At 31.0% G+C, this 23330-nt stretch overlaps 1 protein-coding gene and 1 long non-coding RNA gene across 2 annotated transcripts; one reads left to right on the top strand and one right to left on the bottom strand.

Moving 5' to 3' along the window:
* Nucleotides 1–1266: 1266 nt before the first annotated feature.
* Nucleotides 1267–13509, bottom strand: LOC111058104. The gene is given in 6 exon segments (XM_039443377.1): nucleotides 1267–5758; nucleotides 5761–7750; nucleotides 8231–8390; nucleotides 9166–9389; nucleotides 10020–10366; nucleotides 11782–13509. Coding segments are annotated over 2 exon segments (1017 nt in total). The 5' UTR covers nucleotides 6425–7750; nucleotides 8231–8390; nucleotides 9166–9389; nucleotides 10020–10366; nucleotides 11782–13509; the 3' UTR covers nucleotides 1267–5405.
* A 4066-nt stretch (nucleotides 13510–17575) lies between these two features.
* LOC120355073 lies at nucleotides 17576–19236 on the top strand. The gene is made up of 2 exons (XR_005573413.1): nucleotides 17576–17883; nucleotides 19085–19236. It is a non-coding gene; the product is annotated as an uncharacterized LOC120355073 (long non-coding RNA).
* The last annotated feature ends 4094 nt before the right edge of the window (nucleotides 19237–23330 follow it).

Here is a 23330-nt window from a genome sequence, read left to right as displayed (position 1 = left end):
TAGCTCATCAAAAATCAACTTAAAGAGGAAGAGAAATAGAAGGAGTTTTTACTGAAAAAAATAGTAACTTGCTTTTCATTTAGCTTATGGAATTTGTTTAAAGGATCTTCTACTTTTCTTCAACTTTTCAAGTGAAGACGGCTCAATGTTATTGTTCTTTTTCCGCACATCATATTTTTCTCCCCATCAATATGATGCCCCCTGGGTTGGAGAACTGCCCGCTCATGAACTGTTGTATTGATCTTTGAAATTTGCAGATTGTAATTGTATACAGAGTTGATGAAAATTATGGAAACAGCTTAATATTTCTTCTACAAGGATAATTTGCAGTTGGGTTTATTGGGGATCCCAATCGAATTAAAAAAAGCACTTCTGTTGCTTCAAAATTTTTGTCCACCATCATATGATTCAAACTTCGTTTTGAATCCAACTCCATTTTTTTTAAACGGGTAGGTGGTCATGTGATGAATGATTTTGATACAGAATTCAAAGATTAAAAGAATGGTTATGAAAAAGAATTATTCCATTTCTTTATAATTTATCAGTATATTTATTAAATGTAATCTTTGAAACGGTTTGAGATTATGATGTGCCATTTTATTTTCTCTTGGAATTCAGTTTTTTGATCTTGTATCACATGACAACCTCCCCTTAAAAAAAAATCAAGATGTGGACCAAAACTTTAAGCTACAAAAAGTAGTTTTTCAAATTCGAATAGGATCCCCTTCAATTAAACAGAACCTCTCAGGTTATTTTCATATAATTTTTTAAACTAGACAATATTTGAATACTGGCAGATTTGAAGAGCTCCTATTCAATTTATTTGCTACCAATTCGGAAATGGATCTCCCCCAAGATTTCAAATTTATCCTAGGCGTTCATATCTCAAAAAGTAAAAATAATTTTAAAACTGGTTTCCTCAGTAATTTGTTCCATTTTTTTAACTTAATAGTATATAAATCAGGACACTTGAAAAAATGTCACCAATAAAATGTTCAAAACAGCGTAATGCATAGCCTTAATAGGAAATCAATAGCATTCAATATGATGGGTAGCCAAGCCAAACGTATAAGGTAAGAAATCAATGTTGTATAGTTTGGTATTCATGTTCCTAGTTTCACTAAGCACCCCCATATCTTCTAGAGTAGGTGGAGAATTCCAAATTCAAGAGTTATATATTGTTTGAAGCAAATCATGCAAGATACTACTCAAACTTTTAAAAACTTGCTACTTGAATGCCATGAAGGTTTTATGAGTAAACGAAAATCCAATAGAAAGTTTTTTAATAAAAACATCTACTAGCCTATACACCATTTATGTATTCACGTGTTACAGTATAATATATGTTTTGGATAATATAAGTCACAAACATGATCTTTCCATCAGAATAACTTACAAATACAATTATCAATTTAGTAGACAATATATAGCCTACATATATTTACAATTTTTCAATTAGCCCAAGTGAGTTTATCATTTTGTCACAGAACATCTTTAAAACATAAAATATAGAATTACAACATATTAAGTAGAATACAGCTCATGTAGGTAGACAACTTAGATTTACGATTTTTTACATTGAGTAATTTTATCATTTGGTCTTAGAACATGGTTAAAGATGAGAACCAACATTTGTTGATTGAAAATTTATATAAATCCACAATTTTTCTGAGGTCAAATTCAATTGAGTTCCTAATTTTATCATAGAAATTTGTAAGAAATAACAGTACAGTACAAAACAATACAAAAAAAATTATTTCTCTAGGCCATCACATGACTATTGAAATTTCATATAAAATTGCTATTTTGTGATTGTAAACTCAAATCCATCACAGATCTACTGGTACCCATTTTGTGTTTTGTCAAGAATCCTTTGTCCCATTTACAATAATGTATACAGTAGTAAAAGAATGAAAGTATAGTAATATATGATGAGATGAAAAGAATAATTGATAAGTAGGCCTACAATAGTGAAGAAAATGATAGAGAATAATATAATACTTGGATTTTTTTCAATGCAATACAGATCAACACACATGGCTTTAGTGCATTGCCACTGCTTTGAATAGCTATAGTTCCGCAACTTGGGTGCAAAACCTGTTATTGTTGCCAAAAAAGAATTAGCCGAACTAGCAAATTGGTGTAGGCCTAGCTGTTTTCGGCCATCTATCGGGTTTGAGTCGGCAAAACGTTTGCACATCAGTTACACAATATTATTTTTCCCAACACCCAAGTTATTATCACCCAGGTAGCACAAACAGTTGGGCCAATATAGGAAAATGGTTGGCCAAAATGGTAGGCCGACCGTTAGACATGTCGCGCTTAGAACAGTTGGGAAGATATTGGCTTATCCAACAAAACCACTCAAAACCCTACAACTGTCCAACTTGATTCCAACCTAGCCTCATCTTATCCAACCAATTCCCAATGATTACCCAACCCAGCATCATCTAATCCAACTGATTCCCAACGATTTACCCAACCCAGCCTCATATAATCCAACTATTTCCCAATGATTACCCAACCCAGCCTCATCTAATCCAACTGTTTCCCAATGATTACCCAACTCAGCCTCATCTAATCCAACTAATTCCCAATTATTACCCTACCACCAATAAGAGTTGGGGGAGGGGGGATTATGTGCCTCCTAGTAGCTGGCTGTAACAAACATTATTGTACAAGGAAATATTGCAGGTCTATGCCCCCCATAGACCTGCCTACCCCAGGGCATAGACCTGCAATATTTTCTTGTACAATAATGTTTGTTACAGCCAACTACTAGGAGACACATAAACCGCCCTCCCCATCTCTTATTGGGAATAGCAGGGTAAACCTGGGGTAATCATTGGGACTTAGTAAGATTATATGAGGCTGGGTTGGGTATTAATGAGGTATATGAGGCTGGGTTGGTAATATTGGATTATTAATGTAAAATATTTCATGATAATTCATATTGTATTTCTATGATAATATAGTCCATAGATTGACCGATGGATTGAAGATCTCATTTTACTGAACCATTAATGTATATTTAAATTATTGTTCAGTACAATAAGATCTGTAACCCATCAACATAAACTTTTCAAGATAAATATGAGCAATTATAAATACTTCAGTACCAATAAAATCTTCCACATTTGTGTACTCATGAGCTAACATAAATTTTATACTACACTATACGGTATCTTACAGCAAGCATTATTGGACACAAGAATGTTGCAGTTGAATGAGCCCTCTCAAGTAAACATGAATGTGAAATACAATATATTTCATAATTGTACAATCCAAATATAACTTTGTATGATGATGTGGAGTCAAGCAACAGGTTACATCAATTAAATGAAAATAATATATTATTGGAAAATGTTTTAATTCAAATTTATCATAGAACATAATATTATGTTTTCAGGAAAATTTTATTGTATAATATAAAGTTTGATAATTATTGTTCTATCACAATAAATGTATACAATTTCAATATTTGATCCAAACTGAACACTTTCCACTATATTATGAAAAAAGGTTAGCAAAGAAAGTAATGTTACTTCTTAATAATAAACAAAAAAAAAAGAAAAGAAATTGAAGCAACAAATGATGCTAACTATAATTATTATGATAGCAAGCTTTCAAATTATAACATTTAAGCCATAACATAACAGAATCATAATAATAAGTTTAACTGAGCAGACGAGAATGTAAGAGAGTTTTTACATATTATGAAATATGGTACTTACACAAAAGTCTCTCTTGTTTAGAAAAATGTGGTAGAATGTTTATAACAATGTCTAAAAATAGATCCTATGACTAATAAAAACCAAAAAGATTAATGTATCTTATCAAAAACCTTTCATATACAAAGTGGAATCATTCACATGTGAAGTAGGCTACATCTACATCTATTTTTACATCAATGTAAAAATGATTTGAATATGGGTATTCATCTTCTTGTTTATTCTGTTAAGTTAGTCTTTTTTGAAATTTCCTGTTGCATGAGAAAATTCTAGATTTCACTATTCAACAGGGTTGTGGTACAAATTGCACCACTTAACAGAATTTAAAGGAGAGTGATCACCCTTAGTATCTACATATAACAGCTGAAATTTCAGTAAACTACTACATCTAACAGCTGAAATTTGGTTACTTCGTAAGAGCCTAGAACACATTTCTCCTGAATTCTTCTACTCATTATACCTCCAAGTAGTTACACAAAAAATTAATCTTCAATACAGATTGGCAGAAATACGTGATAATCAACTTTATGAAAGTGACAATATATTAATCTGATAATATATTAATCAGAAGTTGGAACATAATATTGAATTATCATGAAGAATTGAAAAGATTTTTTTCACTTGAATGCAAACTACTATATAATATCTTTTGAAATGAATTGTACATTATTCTTTGTACCCATGGTAGTAAGAAAATAAAAGCACAAATTTTCATTGACCACATGATTATAACATAGCTGAAGTATCAAATTGACTTCTAAATATAGAAGTCAAATAACTAAAAGGAATAGAAAATAAATAGAAGTAGCTGAATAACTTTTAATAATAGATACAATAGCTATGAAGCTGCTAAATAACTTTTAATATAATAGGTATAATATAATAGATATAGTGTCACAAAAAGGTGATTGGTTTTAAATTATTAAAACTTCGAAGTTTTCCAACATATTTCTGGGTTTGTGGTATTGCCCAATTTAAGAAAACTTTATACTTATTTAATATAAGTAGTACTGAAAAGAGATTTACTCGAGGAAAAAATATTCATTATGTCACGAAATGGAACACTTTAAAGCACTAAAGCTGGTACAATCTTTTTGTTTTCTGGATTGACCACATAATTAAGACTATGAGAATGGATAATGGAACTGCATGGGAATGGATACACATGAAAAGGACAATTAAGAAGACATAGACCGTACAAGGATCAATGCTCCAAAGACCCCGACATCCCATTAGGTGCCATAATCCAGATTTAGGCCCTGGTTGTAGTTCTTTATAGTATCAATTGATTATTGTTATGACTTTTTTCAATTGGGTCATAACAAACTTGGAAATGTAAAAAAAATTATAATTTTTCTATGTTAGAAAAAAGAACAGATTTTGTAAAAACTCAGTCCATATTTTCAAATTCAATAGAATGAATACATATTACAGTATGGTACACATACAAAAGTGTCTTTATTAAAAAAATTTGGTAGGAGCATACATTTGCAGTGTATTTGGTCTGGGTCTAATAACTTATTTATTTTTTGTAATGAATGGACAGAATAAATACCCAACTTTCTACTACCAAAGGGTACCTGATAGAAGTCTTCTCTATACTGAAACTTATCACATTTCAATGCAAACCCACCTTCTTTGCACTTTTTAATATTTCTTACAATAACCATTCCATTATCTTTGGTAAGGAGACAACCATCCTTGTAGCCCAGTCCAATAGAGCAGGATATTTTTGACGAGAAAAGGTATAGATTTGATTCCATTATTGAATCTATCTTTCCTAACTAAAATTTTTTCATCTTTTTTAAACTTTGTCGCATCTATTTCTCCTAACCTTTTTACAACCTGCTCAAGAGTGTGATTAGGTGATCTGATCATTCTCTTATTCACCTTCATAAAATTTTCAAATGGAAAAGCTGAAAAGTTGTCCAAGCAACCAAAATTTTCTACTTCTTTTGTGAGGTGACTTAAGTTGTGGAAGTTATAAATCAATAGCTCTTTACCATAAATCTCTGGGATGAATTTTAGAAATGAATCAAAATTATTAGTTCTTGAGCATATCTTCTCCAATTGGCATCATAGGACTTATTACCACTGGCAAGTATGTAAATGCTGACATGAAAGGCAACAAAATGGTCATATAAATCTTTAGGAAGTATTTTATCCAGAACAATTGGACCAAAATAGAGAATAAATGTCCGATACTCTGTGGCTTTCCAGAACTCAAAAACATTCAATGATCTTGGTTTCCGGGAAAATTCACGAGGCATGTGATTCGCAGCAATCGTTATTAATCTCTCAGAAATAGTATTAATTGAACATGCTCTCAGTTTACATTTTCTTGGACCTTTTTCTACCCATATTCTAATCAGCTTTTTCATGACACCCAAGCATAATAAGTGTAAATAGTCAAGGGGAACATTGGAAACTAGTCCAATAGATATTTCAGATAATACAGTGTGACCACGTTGATGCTCATCTATGTACTCTAAACTATTGAAACTTTCATTTGTTCTTGGATGAGATTTTTCAATTTCCCAAATCATTCTTCTATTAAAACTAGTGCCCTCTTGAATACACTTTTCACAACCATGAGAGGAGCAATGAGACACAATACATTTTACAAATTGCCGAGCAGGAGCGTCAGCTATTATACAGCTAACTCTAAAAGCAAATTTCACATCATTGACCATGATACCATTTCTCTCAAGATCAGGGCATTCATTTACAAATGGTTGTAGAAATTCATTAGCACTAGAAGGTTTATGCTTCCCACAGTAAATCCCAATTATGAAGGGTTGCCTATCATCAACTTGATCTACAATTCCTAATATGAGCCAGAAAGCTGTTGTTGAGCTGGAAGTTATCCATCAACATTTACGGAAATAGTTATTAACATTATGCCTTGACTTGAAAATTCATCAGCAATCTCTTTCATACATGGATAATATATTGAATTGATTTTCATATTTAGTTTTTCTTTTAAAATACTTTGAAGCCCAAAATACTTGAACCGTCCCCCACAACATTCTTGAATATCATTACTATTCCTAGGAGTGTGTACCAATGTTCTGGAATCTAGAGGAAGAGCTGGAATAAATTTTTTCAATAGGTGCAACAATTCTGTTGTGGCCACATTGGGGATTGCATATTTCAAGGCCCAAGAGCTCAACTGATCTTTGATTTTTGGGGATGGTGTTACCTCAGTTGCAATAGATTCTGTTTTTGAGCTATCAGTATCAGTATCTATTGTTGGACTATTTGAATCAGAAAATATGTCTTGATCTGAATTGGGGAATACATCTTTATCTGGATAAATATGAAGAGCGGATTCATTGACAAGTCTTGGTGATTTAATACTAGGTGGTATTTTATCAATAATTGATTCAACTATCTCATTTTCAATTTCATGAGTCCTTTTCCTACATCACCTTTGTTGTTGCCTCTTACTCAATTCATAAGTCATTGTTGATGTAATATGAACTAAAACTTAAGCAATTTTAGTTTGAAGAGATTGCTGAAGAATTTTTAAAGTCAAGGAATAATATACAGAGGGATGCAAAAGTAGGTATACAGTGTGTTGACTGTGAATGCAAACAATTTGAACACAAAAGGAAGTAAGTGTATTGGTGAAGTACAACACTTTTAAGAGTTGATTTCTGTTTCTTAACGCTCTTAGAATAGATTGTAAAAGTTTAGTTTTTGTAGAAATAAACCTATACTTATTTTTTAACATATTTAATTACTGTATACCTACTTTTGCACCCCTCTGTATAACATAGCTTTATACCACACATGTAAACATAGCTTTCACAGTTTTCAGCCAAACTTCTGAATAAACTAATATTTTAGAGATACATTTGCTTACACAGACTTTGTTTCAACTCAATTAGCTTTACTTTTACGTCTCTCCTCCCGTCCTCCATCACGATCTTTGGCAAATCGAAACCAACTTTTGGCTTTTTCAATTATGTCGAACTCACTTCCTGATTCGGTCTGCTTATTATTGCGAACAACACCTGTAATAGAATAATAAGATGACTCACTGATATTTTTGTTAATTCTTAACACTAGTGGATTAAAGTAAGTTAAACATGGAACAACTGGTATCTATTGTATTACTGTAAATGGAAGAATGTGCCAGACCAATATTGAGCATAAAGCCTGCCACACATAGCAGCTAGTCCGCGGACACAGCCTTTTATGGTGTAATTTCTTGTAGTGAAATGAAACATCAAAATCCTATCAATCTACTGTGCAACATGCTCATGATCCTCACCATGTATTCTCTAGTATCCATGATACATTCTGTTGAAATGTGAAGGAAATATTAAATTAGTACTTAAATAGTATTTAAGTGAGTTCAAATTCAAGAGAACTAACACGATAATGTTGGTGGAACCTTTTATTATTATTATGTTGGTGGAACACAGCAATAGCGCCGTTATTTATAGAGAGAAATTCAAGTTCTATGTGTCATTGGGAAAAATCATACTTACGGAAAATTATGTCTTTAATTTTCAACTGAAGCAAAGCATTCTTGCCATTTTTTCCCGTCCAATTATAAGATTGTGCCAGTCTGTTCGAGAATAATCGAGCTAGTGTTTTTCTGACAACATAATCTACTGTTTTGCCCCCTACCCTACCAAGATATTGAACCTGAAAATGAACACACTGATTAATTCACATTAATAACAAAATTAGAAAAGGTAAACTCAAGTAATTCACTTTTCTACTCACAGCTCATTCATTATTGAGTTGCAAACGCGTTTCGATCTCTGGTGCTCATCTTCAGTGCTTTGAGCTACAAGTTGTGCTACAAGCACTGAAGATGAGCACCAGAGTTTGAAACGCGTCTGCAACTCAAAAGTAAGTAAACTGTAATGCAAGTAGGAAAGAGAATTATTTATTATTATTACAATATTATTCAAGTTATTTAATACAGTTTAAAAAAGTATAAATAATAGCAACTATCATAGAATATGTATTAATTTCAACTTTGGTCACCAATAGATATTGCTTAAAAATAAGAGACATGAAATAAATGTGAAATTTTCAACTCTTTTAAAAAATTACCTCATAATTCGAATTGGATGAGTGGTTTTAGAGAAATTAAGTATTCAATGACAGTGAGTGGGCCTATTTCAGAAATATTAAAAAATCTATACGCTATTATATCGGAAACCAAGGTCAATATAAGAAAACTTTCATGATAATTTTATAATTAATTAATCAATGTAATAATTTTTGTTGGAGATATAATGTAAAGTCCAAGGTTGACGGCTCTTACAAATTGTGTCACATTACAACCAAGGGTTATGGGACACTGTATGTTCATAATCTTCCACCACCTACTCACTGTGCGGCACATTAAGCTATTAATATAAGAGATAGTAAGGATGAGTGTTTGAAATACATTTTTCAGACTACTTACTAGGAGGTTTTGGTTTTGCTCAGATTCCAGCCACACTTCGAGATTCTCTACTTCCTCCTTCTCATTACAGGGGAGAGGAGGAATTTAGGTTGTTGTCAATGTATCGGTAGAAGGTTGTTGCTTGTTTAGTCCAGCTATTTGAGGGAGAATATTTTCCAAATATTCTTTCAATTTGACAATTTCCGATTCCAATTTCGCAATGCGATTTGCAACCACATTCAATCCTGGAAAAGAGCATTTTGTTCAATAATCTTCCTTTTTTTAATAGTTATCAAATATTTACAATCTCTATGGTAAGCCGTTCACTAGATTATGGCGTAACAACAAATGGAACTGGTATAATGTAATCAATAATTCCACTTCATCATTTATTTATGATGAAATTCTAATGTGCATTATAATGAGAGAATAACAGAGTAGAATTGAAAATAAAATTAACATTGCTCAATATTTATGAGAAATATTAATTTTATATTAGTATTGAAATAGAAATTAGTTAATATTAATAAAAAAAACTTAGAGCACATTCAAAAATTGCGGTTGATGTCCTGAATAAAACATTTTTGTTTGATAGTTATTTGATTTTTTCATGTTGACTAAATGCTATTGGTGTGAGTCATATTATGATAATATATTTCTCACATCAATACTGGAGTAGTCACTTTACTTCTTAGGCCTATACTATACTGATCCATTTTTTTGCTGACTGGTGACCATATGATCTATACTACTATGTAGCCTACACAGTATGTGTAGTGGTTGACTAAATCGCCCAGTATAGTAGTATAGCCCAAACTGTAATATAGACTAGAATTAATTTTAATATAAAACAGTGCAATTACTTCTCAACTTACCAGACTGAGTCACAGATGTTCTCTCAATAGAGGAATTTGCAGACTCGATATTACTGAGGACAATGGTGTTGCAAATAATTGTGGAGAGGTAGAGTCTCTCTGAGACTGGCTCATTGGCGGAGATGGAGCACGAGCAGGATAGCAATATTAGTCTTTCGAGAGAAGAGTTTTCTTGACATTTTGTGAGCATTCATCTCCAGATGAATCACTGCTGGAAAATAATATATTTTTTGTGATTTTCCGTTTCTTTCTTCTTCCATCTAATACCAATACATCATCACCTTCTGTTTGTAAGTCAGATTCTTTTTCGGCCAATCTTTCCTTCTCTCGTGCCTTCAATAGTTCATCTGTAATAAAAATAAATTATAGATATTAATACTATCAAGGCTGATGCACTGTTTAAAATACTGCAACAGAATACAGAACTATGTTGCTTGGTTATTTTATGCTTATTACCCTATACTGGATTTTAGACCGCATTATGGAAGATTGGCTTTTGGTTCCTTAATGCAAAATACCCTATCCTAGATAGAAATTTATGATTTATACACTACTATATATAATATATATATATATATATATATATATATTATATATATATATATATATATATATATATATATATATATATTAAATCATACATTTCTATCTAGGATAGGGTATTTTGCATTAAGGAGCCAAAAGCCAATCTTCCATAATGCGTTCTAAAATCCAGTATAGGGTAATAAGCATAACAATGCATGGTAATTCAACCATGAATCATAATGACCAAACTATTCATTCATAAAAAGGATTATTTTATTCTCTAAAAGATGGCAGCACTAACTCCATTTAGCCAAAAATGGCGCTTGGTTCCTTTATGCATAAAACCGTCCACCCATAGCCTATGGATTTTTCAGAGTCATAAGTTAGATATGGATTTAATTTATCGATCTACGCTTTATTGCCAGCTAACATAAAAGAAATGTCGAGTTCAATTATTGAATAATTTGCTGTGCATATGTGAAAGCTGGCTTCTATGTGAGCTGGCAATAAATCAGTCAAGCCAATCAAGTAATATCGAGTCAATTCCTAATATGCGAAAAGCCAATTTTATTAAACTACTGTACTGTATAGTATAGTAAAACATTGAAAAAAAATTGGTGCTTGCTCATCATTTATTTTAAAATATATATAATGATCATATTCTTAGTCATGATATAAATCAATTAAATTTCAAAATAGAATATTTTGATTTTTCCATTCTCTTCGAAATGAGACTTTCGCCAAAGTTTAAAGAGTCACCAATAGCCGGAATCAGCTTCATTAGTAAGAGAATGACTCACATCAGAAAAAATAATAAATGTTCAAATGTATTGATAACTTTGACACCAAAGTCTATTTTTGTGAGGAATTTTTAGTTTTTCAACAATCCACTTTAGTGTTGAAATTGACCTTGTCCGAAAGCACTCTACACACATGATTAGTAAAAATAACGTACTAATTCCCCATAAAAATAGACTGTAGTGTCAAAAATTATTAATATATTTGGAAATTGAAATGTGCTATTCGTAATTCGTCATGGAAGATCAAACTGAAGATTTCCATAATAAATTCTTTACGAATGTATCTTGTTCCTCAAATACCATGGATACTTGGAAAATTTGAAATTTTACTCTGGAAAACCGGGAGTTACTCATAAATTTTTTGTTTTAAAATAGGTGGCGACTCTGTATTCAGGAAATCTTTTTTCAAATGTATTTGCATGAAAAATACTACTAACCACTAGTATAAAGGCATCGCCTCACAGGAAACAGGGTCTATTTACTATCATCAGGTGCAACACCGTCTATTAGTGTCTTGTTGAACTGCGTTGACATTTTAAACGGCGGCCAAAAAACTTCTTTTTTGGCTGGTGTTAGCCATTCGTGTCTCACGACAGCTGTTTTATTCTCTTCTGAACCTCCAAATTCAATAACTGCAAACATTCTGTCCAGAACAATAAAAAACTATTCTACTTAACTTAAGACTCATAACACCAATCAGACATTAACTCAATGCTTCAAGTGCCTTATTGAAGCATTAATACCAATATACTTTTCAATATTATAACTCATTCATGAAATGTTTATTAAATAAGTGAGTATCGTAAGAGTAAACATTTGATCTCTTATGCGGGAATGTCTCTGGAAAGAATAATGGAAAAGTCTCAAGTTTTAGTTAGGTTAGGCTATGTCAGTTTAAGCCATGTTTACACCAAAGTTAATAACACAAAATAATGTTAATAACTTTTGTGATTAACTTATTATTATATAAACCTATATATTACATAACTTATTATATAAAAGTTATTGAAAATTGTGTAATTAACTCTGGTGTAAACATAGCTAGTCACAGAAAGCGGCAATTCTGAGGTTGCATTTACAGAGATCAGAAAACATTATATTATTTATTAGAATGTTATAATTTATCTCGTAATGGTATAAGGATTTTTTTATTGAAAAAGTGAGAAACAGAAGTCAGCATAATATTATGAATATTTTGAAATACATGAGTAAGTTAGTGTAACACAAGGAAAAATTAATTATAGGATATAAAAGGTGAGTAGAAAGTCCATAGGTTGTTTTTAAGCAGCAACAATAGTTCAGTAAAATCTACCATACTTAATTAAGACACAAGAGAGTATAGGTATTTTATAAAGATTAAATGTAAAAGACTACAATTTAAATATCTTACCTTTTTGTTGAATAATCCAGCAGAACCGGATTTGAGAAAAATCAAAAATGTAATCGATTGCATACGCAATGGCACACAAAGAACAAACGAACAAAGCAGGAAACAGGCAAACAGCAACGAAGATCGATGAGTATTTCAATATCGATAATATCAAGTATTGATATTTTGGGTCCATAATCGATATTTATATTAACAGTTAAGTTGTGTATTAAACACAGAGAAGAGATCAGAGGGAACATTCTTACCGACTATTGTTTCGCCTTATGTGTACGTGTAGTATCACTTATACCGGTAGAAAGCGCTTGTATAACGCAAATGACGATTTCTGTCTGAGCTGAGTTAGTACTGTAGTAGGGGGACGTAGTGGGGAGTCATTGGCATTCTACACTTCCCTCTCCAACAAACCAGTTCACACCACTCTCTCCCCACAGCAAAACAACAAACTGCTGACAGCATTTGTGGCTTGAGGCATGTATGTCATTGTTTTGCTAATAGTACATAGACTAGACATTCATTTTTCTTATTCCAATCACTTGCTACTCTCAACTCTCCAGATCACATGAACGCTGCTTCTCCAGTGACAAAGAGGATTAATTTTTATTTCTAATCAACAAGAACTAGAAAACAATAAGTGAATGATTGGCCAGATTTTGTAACTTTATTACATTATGTACTTCAATTCAATAATTGAAAAAATTTAAATCAATCTAATTTAATCCACAATATTGCGATTTTGAACTTAAAAATTGAGAAAGAGCATGGAATAATTTTAATAATGACATGTTCTTGAGGTGCTGTGTAATGCAGCATTATATTTCTCTATTATTGTTCTAAAATGATTTTAATAAATGATGTCAAAACTGCTCATTAACAATAATATTGTTTCAGTTACTTTTTTTTCATTCAATAGCCAAAGATTGTTAACCTTAATAATATTATTTCAGTTGCTTTTTGTTTTCATTGAATAGCCAATGGTTGTCAACCTTTTTCATGGACTGTACCCATAGTCGAAAGTTCTAATTTTGCATATGAGCTAAATGCTGTTAGGCTAGCCGTCTAGCGGGAGATTGGGGAAGAGGGAGTAATTTGAGAATTCAATGAATTTCTCTCATTATAAACTTATAAGAGCCACTATTTTCTTAGCATTCAGTAAAATAACATCCAGTTTCATTGTATATTATAAGGAGGAAATTGATTGATACTCTTTAAAAAGATTTACCTACCCATGTTATTATGTATGTGTATTTTTGTCATAAATGTATTTCCTTTCCTTGATATAATACAAAATTATAAGTAGAGCAATAAAGAGCAAAACTAAAATCGTAAATCGATTTTGAAATAATCTTCATGACCTTTTAGAAGAAACTTTGTGGCTGAATCTGCTAATCAATTCCAACCATGTTGATAAACTTGAAACGCAAAAAATGCTGTTGATTTTATCATTTTTATTCATAGTTCACTTGGACGCACGGTACGATTCAATCACTTGAAAATATCAAGAGATTGAAGATATTCTCCTCATATTCATGATCTCGGTATTTCTAAGATGGAAAACAGTAGTTGAAGATAAATATTTATGGTAACTGAGCTCCTATAGAATAAAATTTAGAACCAATCATGAGTTTCTATGATGTATGATCCTCGTTTAAGAGACTCTTGATTAACAGTGGAATTGCGAAAAAATGGTAAAACTTCAATCGTCACTTTTTCAATCGGTTGTAACTTTCTAATGGTATTGAAATCGAAAGTATTGTTGATTGGAGTGAGAAGAGGAGGAAATTCCTCACATCCTTGACTAGATTTTGATTTTATATCTGTATTATTTCATAAGAAATGCAGCATTGAATAAATAAATTGTCGTTATTCTGTGTATGGAATATGGGTTGAAGTACAGTGTACACTCAACAAAAAATTTCCCATTTCTCTTAGGAACTTGACTCATGATATATGATTTCCAACTACCTTGACAAGCCGAAAAGAAAGAGCGTACGGGAAGATCCGAACCTCTCAATAACGAATACCTCTCAGCAGCGAATTTTTTCTCGGGATAATCGACTTCGTTATACAGAGGTTCGACTGTATTTTCATTTTCATAGTATTGCTTTTCGTAACATTCGAGGACTGATGAATCTCGAAGTATTTTCTATTCTGGTTGTGAATATAGATGTTATTATGGAATGTTGAATATTATTGTTTAACTTTGGGCTCATATATTCTATTGGTATTCATGATAAATTAAGCTTGGTAAATATATTTTGTTCATTTATAGTGGTTTTGTATAGAATAATTATTGAACTAGCGTGAGTTTTAACTTTTGACTTACTGAAGGACAAAGTCGTTGTCCGTCTGTTTGTATGTTCTACAATAACTTTAGAAATAATTGATCGATCTTCTCAAATTATGAACACGTATTCTCCGAACCCTTTTACAGGTCAAGTTTGTTGGACAACAAATTGACTCACTCTTTTGTCCTTTTTCAGGATATAAAAATAACATTGAAAGTGCATTAGAAAAAAATTGTTATGATCTATCATTTGGTCAGCTGAAGAATTCTTTGCATGCAATTACTACAGTTTTTCCATTCATTCATTCGTAACATCATCTGAGGTTATTTGGGAGCAAAGTTAGTAGACTGTCTACTAACGTTGATTTGGGAGCAATCACACACACTGACATAATATGATTTTAGCTGGTTCATTATACTTTACAACTTTTATATCAACAAAATGATATGGGTTGATATAATTATCAATTTGCGGTTTTGGCTATTTATTTTCTCTTGGAACTATGTATCGAAATCATGTATCAAATATTTAAAAAAATCTTTGAGTGTCAAAGATGTTGAAGCAACAGAGTAATATTTTTAGAGTAATTTTTCATTTCAAATAACATTCCCAATGGAAACTGCTGTCAAATTATTATTGTAAGAGAAATATTTAGCAGCTTTAGTAATTTTCATAAACTCTGTATAATCAAAAGTTGAGGGTTTCAAAGATTACAATGCAAAACAGTTCTTGAGCGAGTTCTCTGAACCATGGGGGTCACAAGTTCATACAGATAGAAAAAAGATAAATTCTTTTAACCGTATATTATCATAATATGCTAGAATAGTATCAGTAGTTATTAGTAATTTTTCATATAGTGATAGCTAATAGTGGGTTATAGTAGTTGCAATAATAATAGACTATTTATTATTTGATATAGCCTATTACTAAATAAGTTTCATAGAATGTGTAAATTATTTATTATGCAGATTTTTATATAATTTGCATTCATCAATTCCATTGGATTAAATTGAATTGTCATTCTGGGATATATTATGTCACACACTGTCAACAAATTTATTACTTTATATTTCTTTTCTATAAAATATATTATTGAAAGGAAATAAATTATGGAGGTTTCTGTTTTCTTCGTGATCTATTCATTATTTGAGTTTATGAATTTTGTACTCAGAAATAAATATGGCTGTCTAGCAAGTAGTCAAATAGAAAAAAGCATGAAATATTTTTTTCTGTATACCCAGTTTCCAGTAAGTTACAATATTAATCCAGAAGATATAAAGAATAATTTTATTTGACTTTAATTTTTATTAATGGACTAATCATATGAATAGATGGTATGGTGATTTAATAATAAATTATTTGATTTGAAGTTTCACTTTGAATTGAAAAAAAGTATAACAATAATTGATGGAGCCTCAATTTGATCATTGATAAAAATTAATCTGGAAGGATCTCATTATCAGATTATTTGCCAATGTGTAATAGAATTGACTCATTTATTTATTTATGCATTCATAGAAATAAAATAATTCCAAACTTATTATGAATTATATTGGAAAAGGAACAACAGCTTTTATGTTAATATCAGCAGCATGAGATAATACTGAGAGGGAAATTATGGAGTACTGTAGTATCACACAGAAAATATATTTTCCTTTCTCCTCTCTGAGAAGTTACTGTACTAGTGTGTGATTCACTGTATGGTGTGTGCATGTGTGCGTGTATGCGCTTCATAGAATTGAAAAGACAGCAGAGCAGAGCAGAGCAAGCCGATCATCTACTAGTAATATTGGATAGTTGCCAATCGTGACTTGTTTTTATTTTGTTGAATGTGGATGTGGAATGACAATAGTGGAGCAAGGGGAGTAGGTGACAGAGTACTACAACTGTTGGAGGGGGATTTCTGAATTAGTGGGGAAGGCCTGTCGATGGTACTGATGATCTCTCGTAGCGAGTTGAAGAACTAACTGTTAGTCACCCATTTTACCCCCCTCCACACCCACTCTACACTGCTGGTCACCCATTAAGCGCAACATTAGATGAGTTCTCTGTCCTCTTCTCTGTGTATTAAATTAATTTCTGTTCTGATAATATTGCATAAATTATTATCATTCCAATGAGTTGAGCTATTTAAATAAGCCTGATGATGAATATGATAATATTGATATACATTATATGATATCATTATATATATAATATATGATAATCCATTGATAATCAATGATACAAATTTCCATAGTATTTATTATGCAACTGGCTTCTGATTATCATCAATAGTATCAGTTTCAAACTATCGATTCTGTCTTGTTGAACAATTCATCTGATACAGTATCAATATTTATCTTTCAATAAGTTTGCTACTCTAATCCACTAATACCACGAATTTTCAAGTACAAAAGCTTATATTTCTTTGATACTTTTTCATATTAAAATGCTAAAATTAATAGAGTAACTACATATTCCTATGATTCCACATTAGAAAATATTGTTTTTGAAGTGTATTTAAAGTTCATGTTTAACAAAATATGATTGAAAATAGAAAAATCAAAATGTGGAAGCTTCCCAGGTAGCACACCTACGTGTTTCCAACGTTGAAATTTGGTTGTTGAGGTTGAATAACCGTTAGCGGTTGAATTTTTCAACGTTTTAAATGCAACGTTGTTTTCAACGGTTGATCTATCGTTGAAAACACGTTGAAAACGAGCTTCCAATTCCACCACTCACAGCGCTACAGTAGTCCTTACACAAAAACGGATCTATCAACAACGATCGACTGATCAACGCCATTTCATGTTTGAATTCTCATCACGTTGATGAAAGCTGTGAACTCTTTTAGAAGAGTCTACCTATTCCACTTTGACTTGGTAAGTTTATTTAATTTATTATTCTTATTTAAAAGATGAGATTGTTTGGTGATTTATTGTCTAAACTTCAAAACAAATATTGTGTGTTGAACATAATTATGTTTACATTTGAGGTTAGGGTTAGGTAAGTTATATTATGTTTTAAATTAGAGGGCTCTAATTTAATATAATTATTAAAAATTAATATAATACAATAAGCTTGGTTTTAAGTATTTTACATGTAGCCTACTACTTAACTTCCAAATAAATTACTATTACTTTGATTCCTGCACAAATATTTTCATTATGCTATCTATGTATTGTTTTTGTCACAGGACTGCTTGTGTTGAGAAATTCCATCGAACTTAATATAATAACACTGAACTTAATATAATATAAATCACTTAACATCAAAGTGATTGCTTTTAACAAGTTCAGTAATTAACTCGGTGATCCAAGAAATTGAAAACGGGTGTCCGGAGTTCAGCTCATAAATATTAACATTTTCCAAATATCGTCATTCCATGGTGATGAAATTTAGCTTAAACTTGTTCATTTTAAAATTAAATTTTCAATTAATTTATGCATGTTTACAACCCATATATGTCAAGGATATTTTTGATTAATTTCATTGTGATTTTAAACTTTTGGTCTAGGTTTACAAAATTTAGTAGGCCAATAAAAAATGGTTGAAATATCGGGATACAACTGTTTTTTTCATAAAACTAAGTATGTACCTACAGTAACAATTAAATTTTACTCATAAATTAAAAAATAAATTTTCTACCGTTTTTATATAGAGCCCTATTTGTTTACTTCTATAGGCCTAATGAAAGAGGAGTATTTCAAGTTAAAATTCGTCTATGCTACAAAATTTGGAAACCCAATATTCTTACTTTATTCTTAGTTCTTTTGAATGTTTGAACGAACAGCTTGTGTGACTTTCTCGTCTGACTATTGTATAGTAATGGACTATTTTTATCTAAAAAACAATCATCACCTCGCCTTGTGATTCAAAATATCAATGTGTGTAACAAAATATCAAATGTATAACATTATTAGATGTGCACTTGAGAAAAATTTCTGTACTTGTTGTTAAAAGCAATTCCCTTTTAACCATGCAACATCTGTATCAAATAATAACTCCTATGTAGTGGCAAAATTTCATCTGCCTTCATATTATAGAATTTTTTATTAAAATTTATATTACCTTATGTTTCAGATTCTATCAAAAAATCATGTGGGTCGACTGTGGGCATTGAGACCAAAATTGAAGACGCTATTAAGGATTGGCTAAAATATGCGGCAGAGTATTTTCAGTGGAGAAAAAACAATCTAATTTCGTCGGTAATTAAAAAGTATTATGAAATGAAAGTGGAAAGTTATTTTGAAAGTCCCTTTCTATTGAAACACTGTAATAAAATATTTGTTTCTCTATTGCATAAATCACAAACTATCATCATACCTGAAAACTAAAATGTAGGCGGGTTTATACGATGCCAATTGACAAGACAATAATATTGTCTTCTGAAATTTATAGCTGGTGTAAAGTATCAATTGAATCTTTTAATTCTAGAACCATCATCTAGGCATAGCTAAATAAAAACTAATTGACAATTATTATTGTTTTGCCAATTGGCATAGTTTAAACCTGGCATAAATGTCAAGTAAAAATTTAGATATATATTATTTCCTAGAAAGAATTGAGCTTTTTTTGCTCGCCACAGATAAAATTATCATACTAAAAATTCAAGATTTTTAAACAACTGCTAAATTCTTGAAATAATAGTTTTAATTTATGTTTCTTACAGACATAAAATGTTTTTGAGCTTGGCAGAGTATATTAAATTACCATGGTAATTTGGTTGTAACCATCTTAGTTCTTTAAACAACCTTTCATCATACTATTTTTGTGGATCAAAATTGAAGTAATATGGAAATAGAAAGAAAAATAAAAATCTCAGTATCCTTTTTGAATCATTTAAATAATGATTAATAATAGTGATTAAATAATTCAAAAAGGATACTGAGATTTTTATTTTCCTTTCTATTTCTATAAAAAGTAGCCCTATACAGAAAAGAGATGAATATGGTTTTTATTGTGTGTTTTTAATGTCAACTTACCAATGTACCGCATTGCAGGGTAATATTTCTGTTACATGAAATCATATGTAAATAAATGGAAATATGATTTCGTATTTTCATCTCTTTTCAAATGATTTTAGAAATATTACCATGTAATTGATAAGGTACCGGTTCAAAAGTATGGCTAATTCAACGTCTATTTATAGTTGAAAATAATGGTTGTCACAACGTGCTTTCAACGTCTATTTATGGTTGAAAATAATGGTTGTCACGACGTGCTTTCAACGTCTATTTATAGTTGAAAATAATGGTTGTTACAATGTTTTTTCAACTATTATTCAACGTTGAAAATAACGTGGAAACGGCGGACATTTTCTCGTGTTTTCAACGTTGAATTTAAACGTCTTTTCAACGTTAAGGTATTACGTGTTTCTAACGTTATTTCAACGTTTCTGTGCTACCTGGGTTCCAGCAAGCTGATAACTTCAATGAAAGATAGACTTCTAATGAATGAAGCATGTTTTCAACTTAAAAATGCAATATCTTGGCTATTTTTTATGATTTTAATTCAATGATTTTCTAGGATAAGGTATATTTTAAGTAGAATTACAAAATAATAATATAATTTTTTCAAATTTCATGAAAATACAAGTTCTATATATTTTGCCTCTGCATTTTCACCCATTAATTATTGGTTTATAAAAAAACTCCTTTTGAACTTTTGATTTGTTTTCAAGTTCTTTAATGACTATCAAAATGATAATTGAAAAAAAGTGAAAAAAGTATTGTTGGGTTAGCCAACCAAAGTGACATGCCGGCCTACAATCTGTTTTATTACATTATTATAGTAGGCCGGCATGTCACTTTGGTTGGCTAGCCCAACCACTAATATTATTTTCCAATTATCATTTTAAATATTTCAATTATTAAAGAACTTTATTAATCAAAGCTGATTTACTAATTTATTTATTACATCTTTATTACTTAATGCTGATTAATCAGAATTCAAGCTCTGGGTTGGGGAATTCAACTGTGGTTTCAATTGGGTTCCAATTGTTGGATTTCCCATCATGAGATCAAATAACTTGAAATTTAATTGTGTTAGAGATTCAGTATCCAAATTTACATCAAGGATGGTTTATTTAAAACAAGTCTCTAGTATTACTTGTCAATTTTATCAATTGTTGGAATTGCCAATGATAACTGAAGTAGGGCCAATAGCTACTATTGTTGGGCTTTCCTACATCTTATATGCCAACAAACTTTACATTGGCCAAACCGCTACAATGACAACCAACCACTTCCCTACCTTTCCCAACAATGTCGACAATAATCCTACAGTGGCCCACTGATGTGTGCTACCTGGGCACCTTTATATTAGCCTATTATTGGAAATGGTACTGTACTGTTTGTTGGAATATAATAATTCATGTAAAACTAAATTTTGTATTATTTCTATTGTAATGTCAAAATTATTTATGTGTTTGAACAACTATGGTGGCAGCACTGTCAAAGTGATTAAAAACGCAGTCGGTATGTAAAATCATTTTCTTTGTGAGTCTCCCTCGTCAACTCTTTATTCTTTAAAAGTAAAACTAAAACTTTATCAGGTTATGGGCCCAGATAATGGCCAAAAATGTAAAAACAAGTAAAAAGTTTAATCTTAAAACAAGTAAAACATGAAAAGTGATTATTGGTTTTGTTTGAAATTATTTGAAATTAAAATATTACTTGAAGCTAAAGATCTGATGGATGTGGTAGATGGAACTGAAACTTCAGAACAACAGGGTGACAGTGCTGATAAGATTAAGATTTTCAAAAACAAAGATGCAAAAGCTAAACATTACATCTTGATGACGCTGGACAATGATGTAAAAATACATATTATATCGTGTAATAGTGCCAAGGAAATGTATGCCACATTGAAAAATTTATTTAAACGTGCCACAACTCAACAAAAATGTGCTCTTCTTCAAGACTTTTATACATGCAAGTTCTCTACAGATGAAGACATGATGGGTAACCTAACATACATTCAAAACATCACATACAAATTGAACAGACTTGACCAGATAATCGATGAGACAATGGTGATTACTAAAATACTGAGTGTACTCCCAGAACAGTATAAACATTTTTCAAGTGCGTGGGATTCTACAGTAAACACGGAAAAGACTTTGGATAATCTAAAGGCTAGACTTCTCCAAGAAGAAATTAAATGGTCAGGTGAGAGCGAATCTCTGGCGTTTAAAACAGTAAGACAAGAACGAGGTAAGATCAAGGCTTCTACTTCCAATAGTAAGACAACAGTAAAATGCTACTCCTGTAATGAATATGGACACATTCGTAATAACTGCCCAAATAACAGGTCTGAACAAAAATTTTGTACTTATTGCAAAAAGTCAAATCATTATGAAAAGGATTGTTTTTTGAAAAACAATAGGTCTAGTGATAACAAGTCATGTAAAATCTGTAAAAAAAACTAATCACAATGAAAAAGACTGTTACTTTCGTAATAAGGCTCAAAGTAAAACATCTTTCCCAACTCAAGTAAATAGTTCAATAAGTCATAGCCTAAAAGCAACTGAGGGTCAGGATGTCTCCAATAAAGTATTTATCATAGATAGTGGTTGTACACCAAACCACATGACTAATGATGTCAGTATTTTAGATAATGTAAAAAACATGTAAACAAACGATATCTGTTGCCAAGAAAGATCAAAGTATGGTAGCATTAGCTTCAGGAGTTGTAAACTCATAACAGTGTATACTTGAAAATGTTACATATGTCCCAGATCTCACTAATAATTTAATGTCAGTAAATGCAATTACCGAAAATGGTGGAAAAGTCTTGTTTACTAAAAGTAAAGTCCAAATCATGAAAAACGGAATTGTTATTTTGGAAGGGAATAAAAATAAGCATGGTTTATATGAAGTTCAATTAAAAGAAGAAATTAAAAATAATGTAACTATTGCAGAATATGCCAGTAAAATAGGTAATTATGACAAGACTATAGTGAATCATATTTCTAAGAAGATTGACAAAGATTCTGAATCCAGTTTCTCAAATAATTCAGAAGCAATGAATTGGCATAGGAAATTAGGTCATATTAGTTTCAAGAATCTTGAAAAATTATCCAAAATTTCAGTAGGAATTCCATCAAATGTATTGAATATTTGTGAAGAGGAATTTTGTAATATTTGTCCAAAAGCCAAACAAGTAAGAAAACCTTTCAATTCCATAAGAAATAAAGCATCAAATTTTTTGCAAGTAATTCATTCAGATTTATGTGGTCCTATTGATCCACAAACTCATGATGGTAAAAATTATTTTTTGACATGTGTTGATGATTTCAGTCATTTTTGTAAAGTCTATTTGTTAA

Source organism: Nilaparvata lugens, chromosome X (genome assembly GCF_014356525.2).
Source record: "Nilaparvata lugens isolate BPH chromosome X, ASM1435652v1, whole genome shotgun sequence".
NCBI classification, from domain to species: Eukaryota; Metazoa; Arthropoda; class Insecta; order Hemiptera; family Delphacidae; genus Nilaparvata; species Nilaparvata lugens.
Note: the sequence above shows the minus strand (reverse complement) of the source record. Positions and strands in the feature narration are given on the sequence as shown.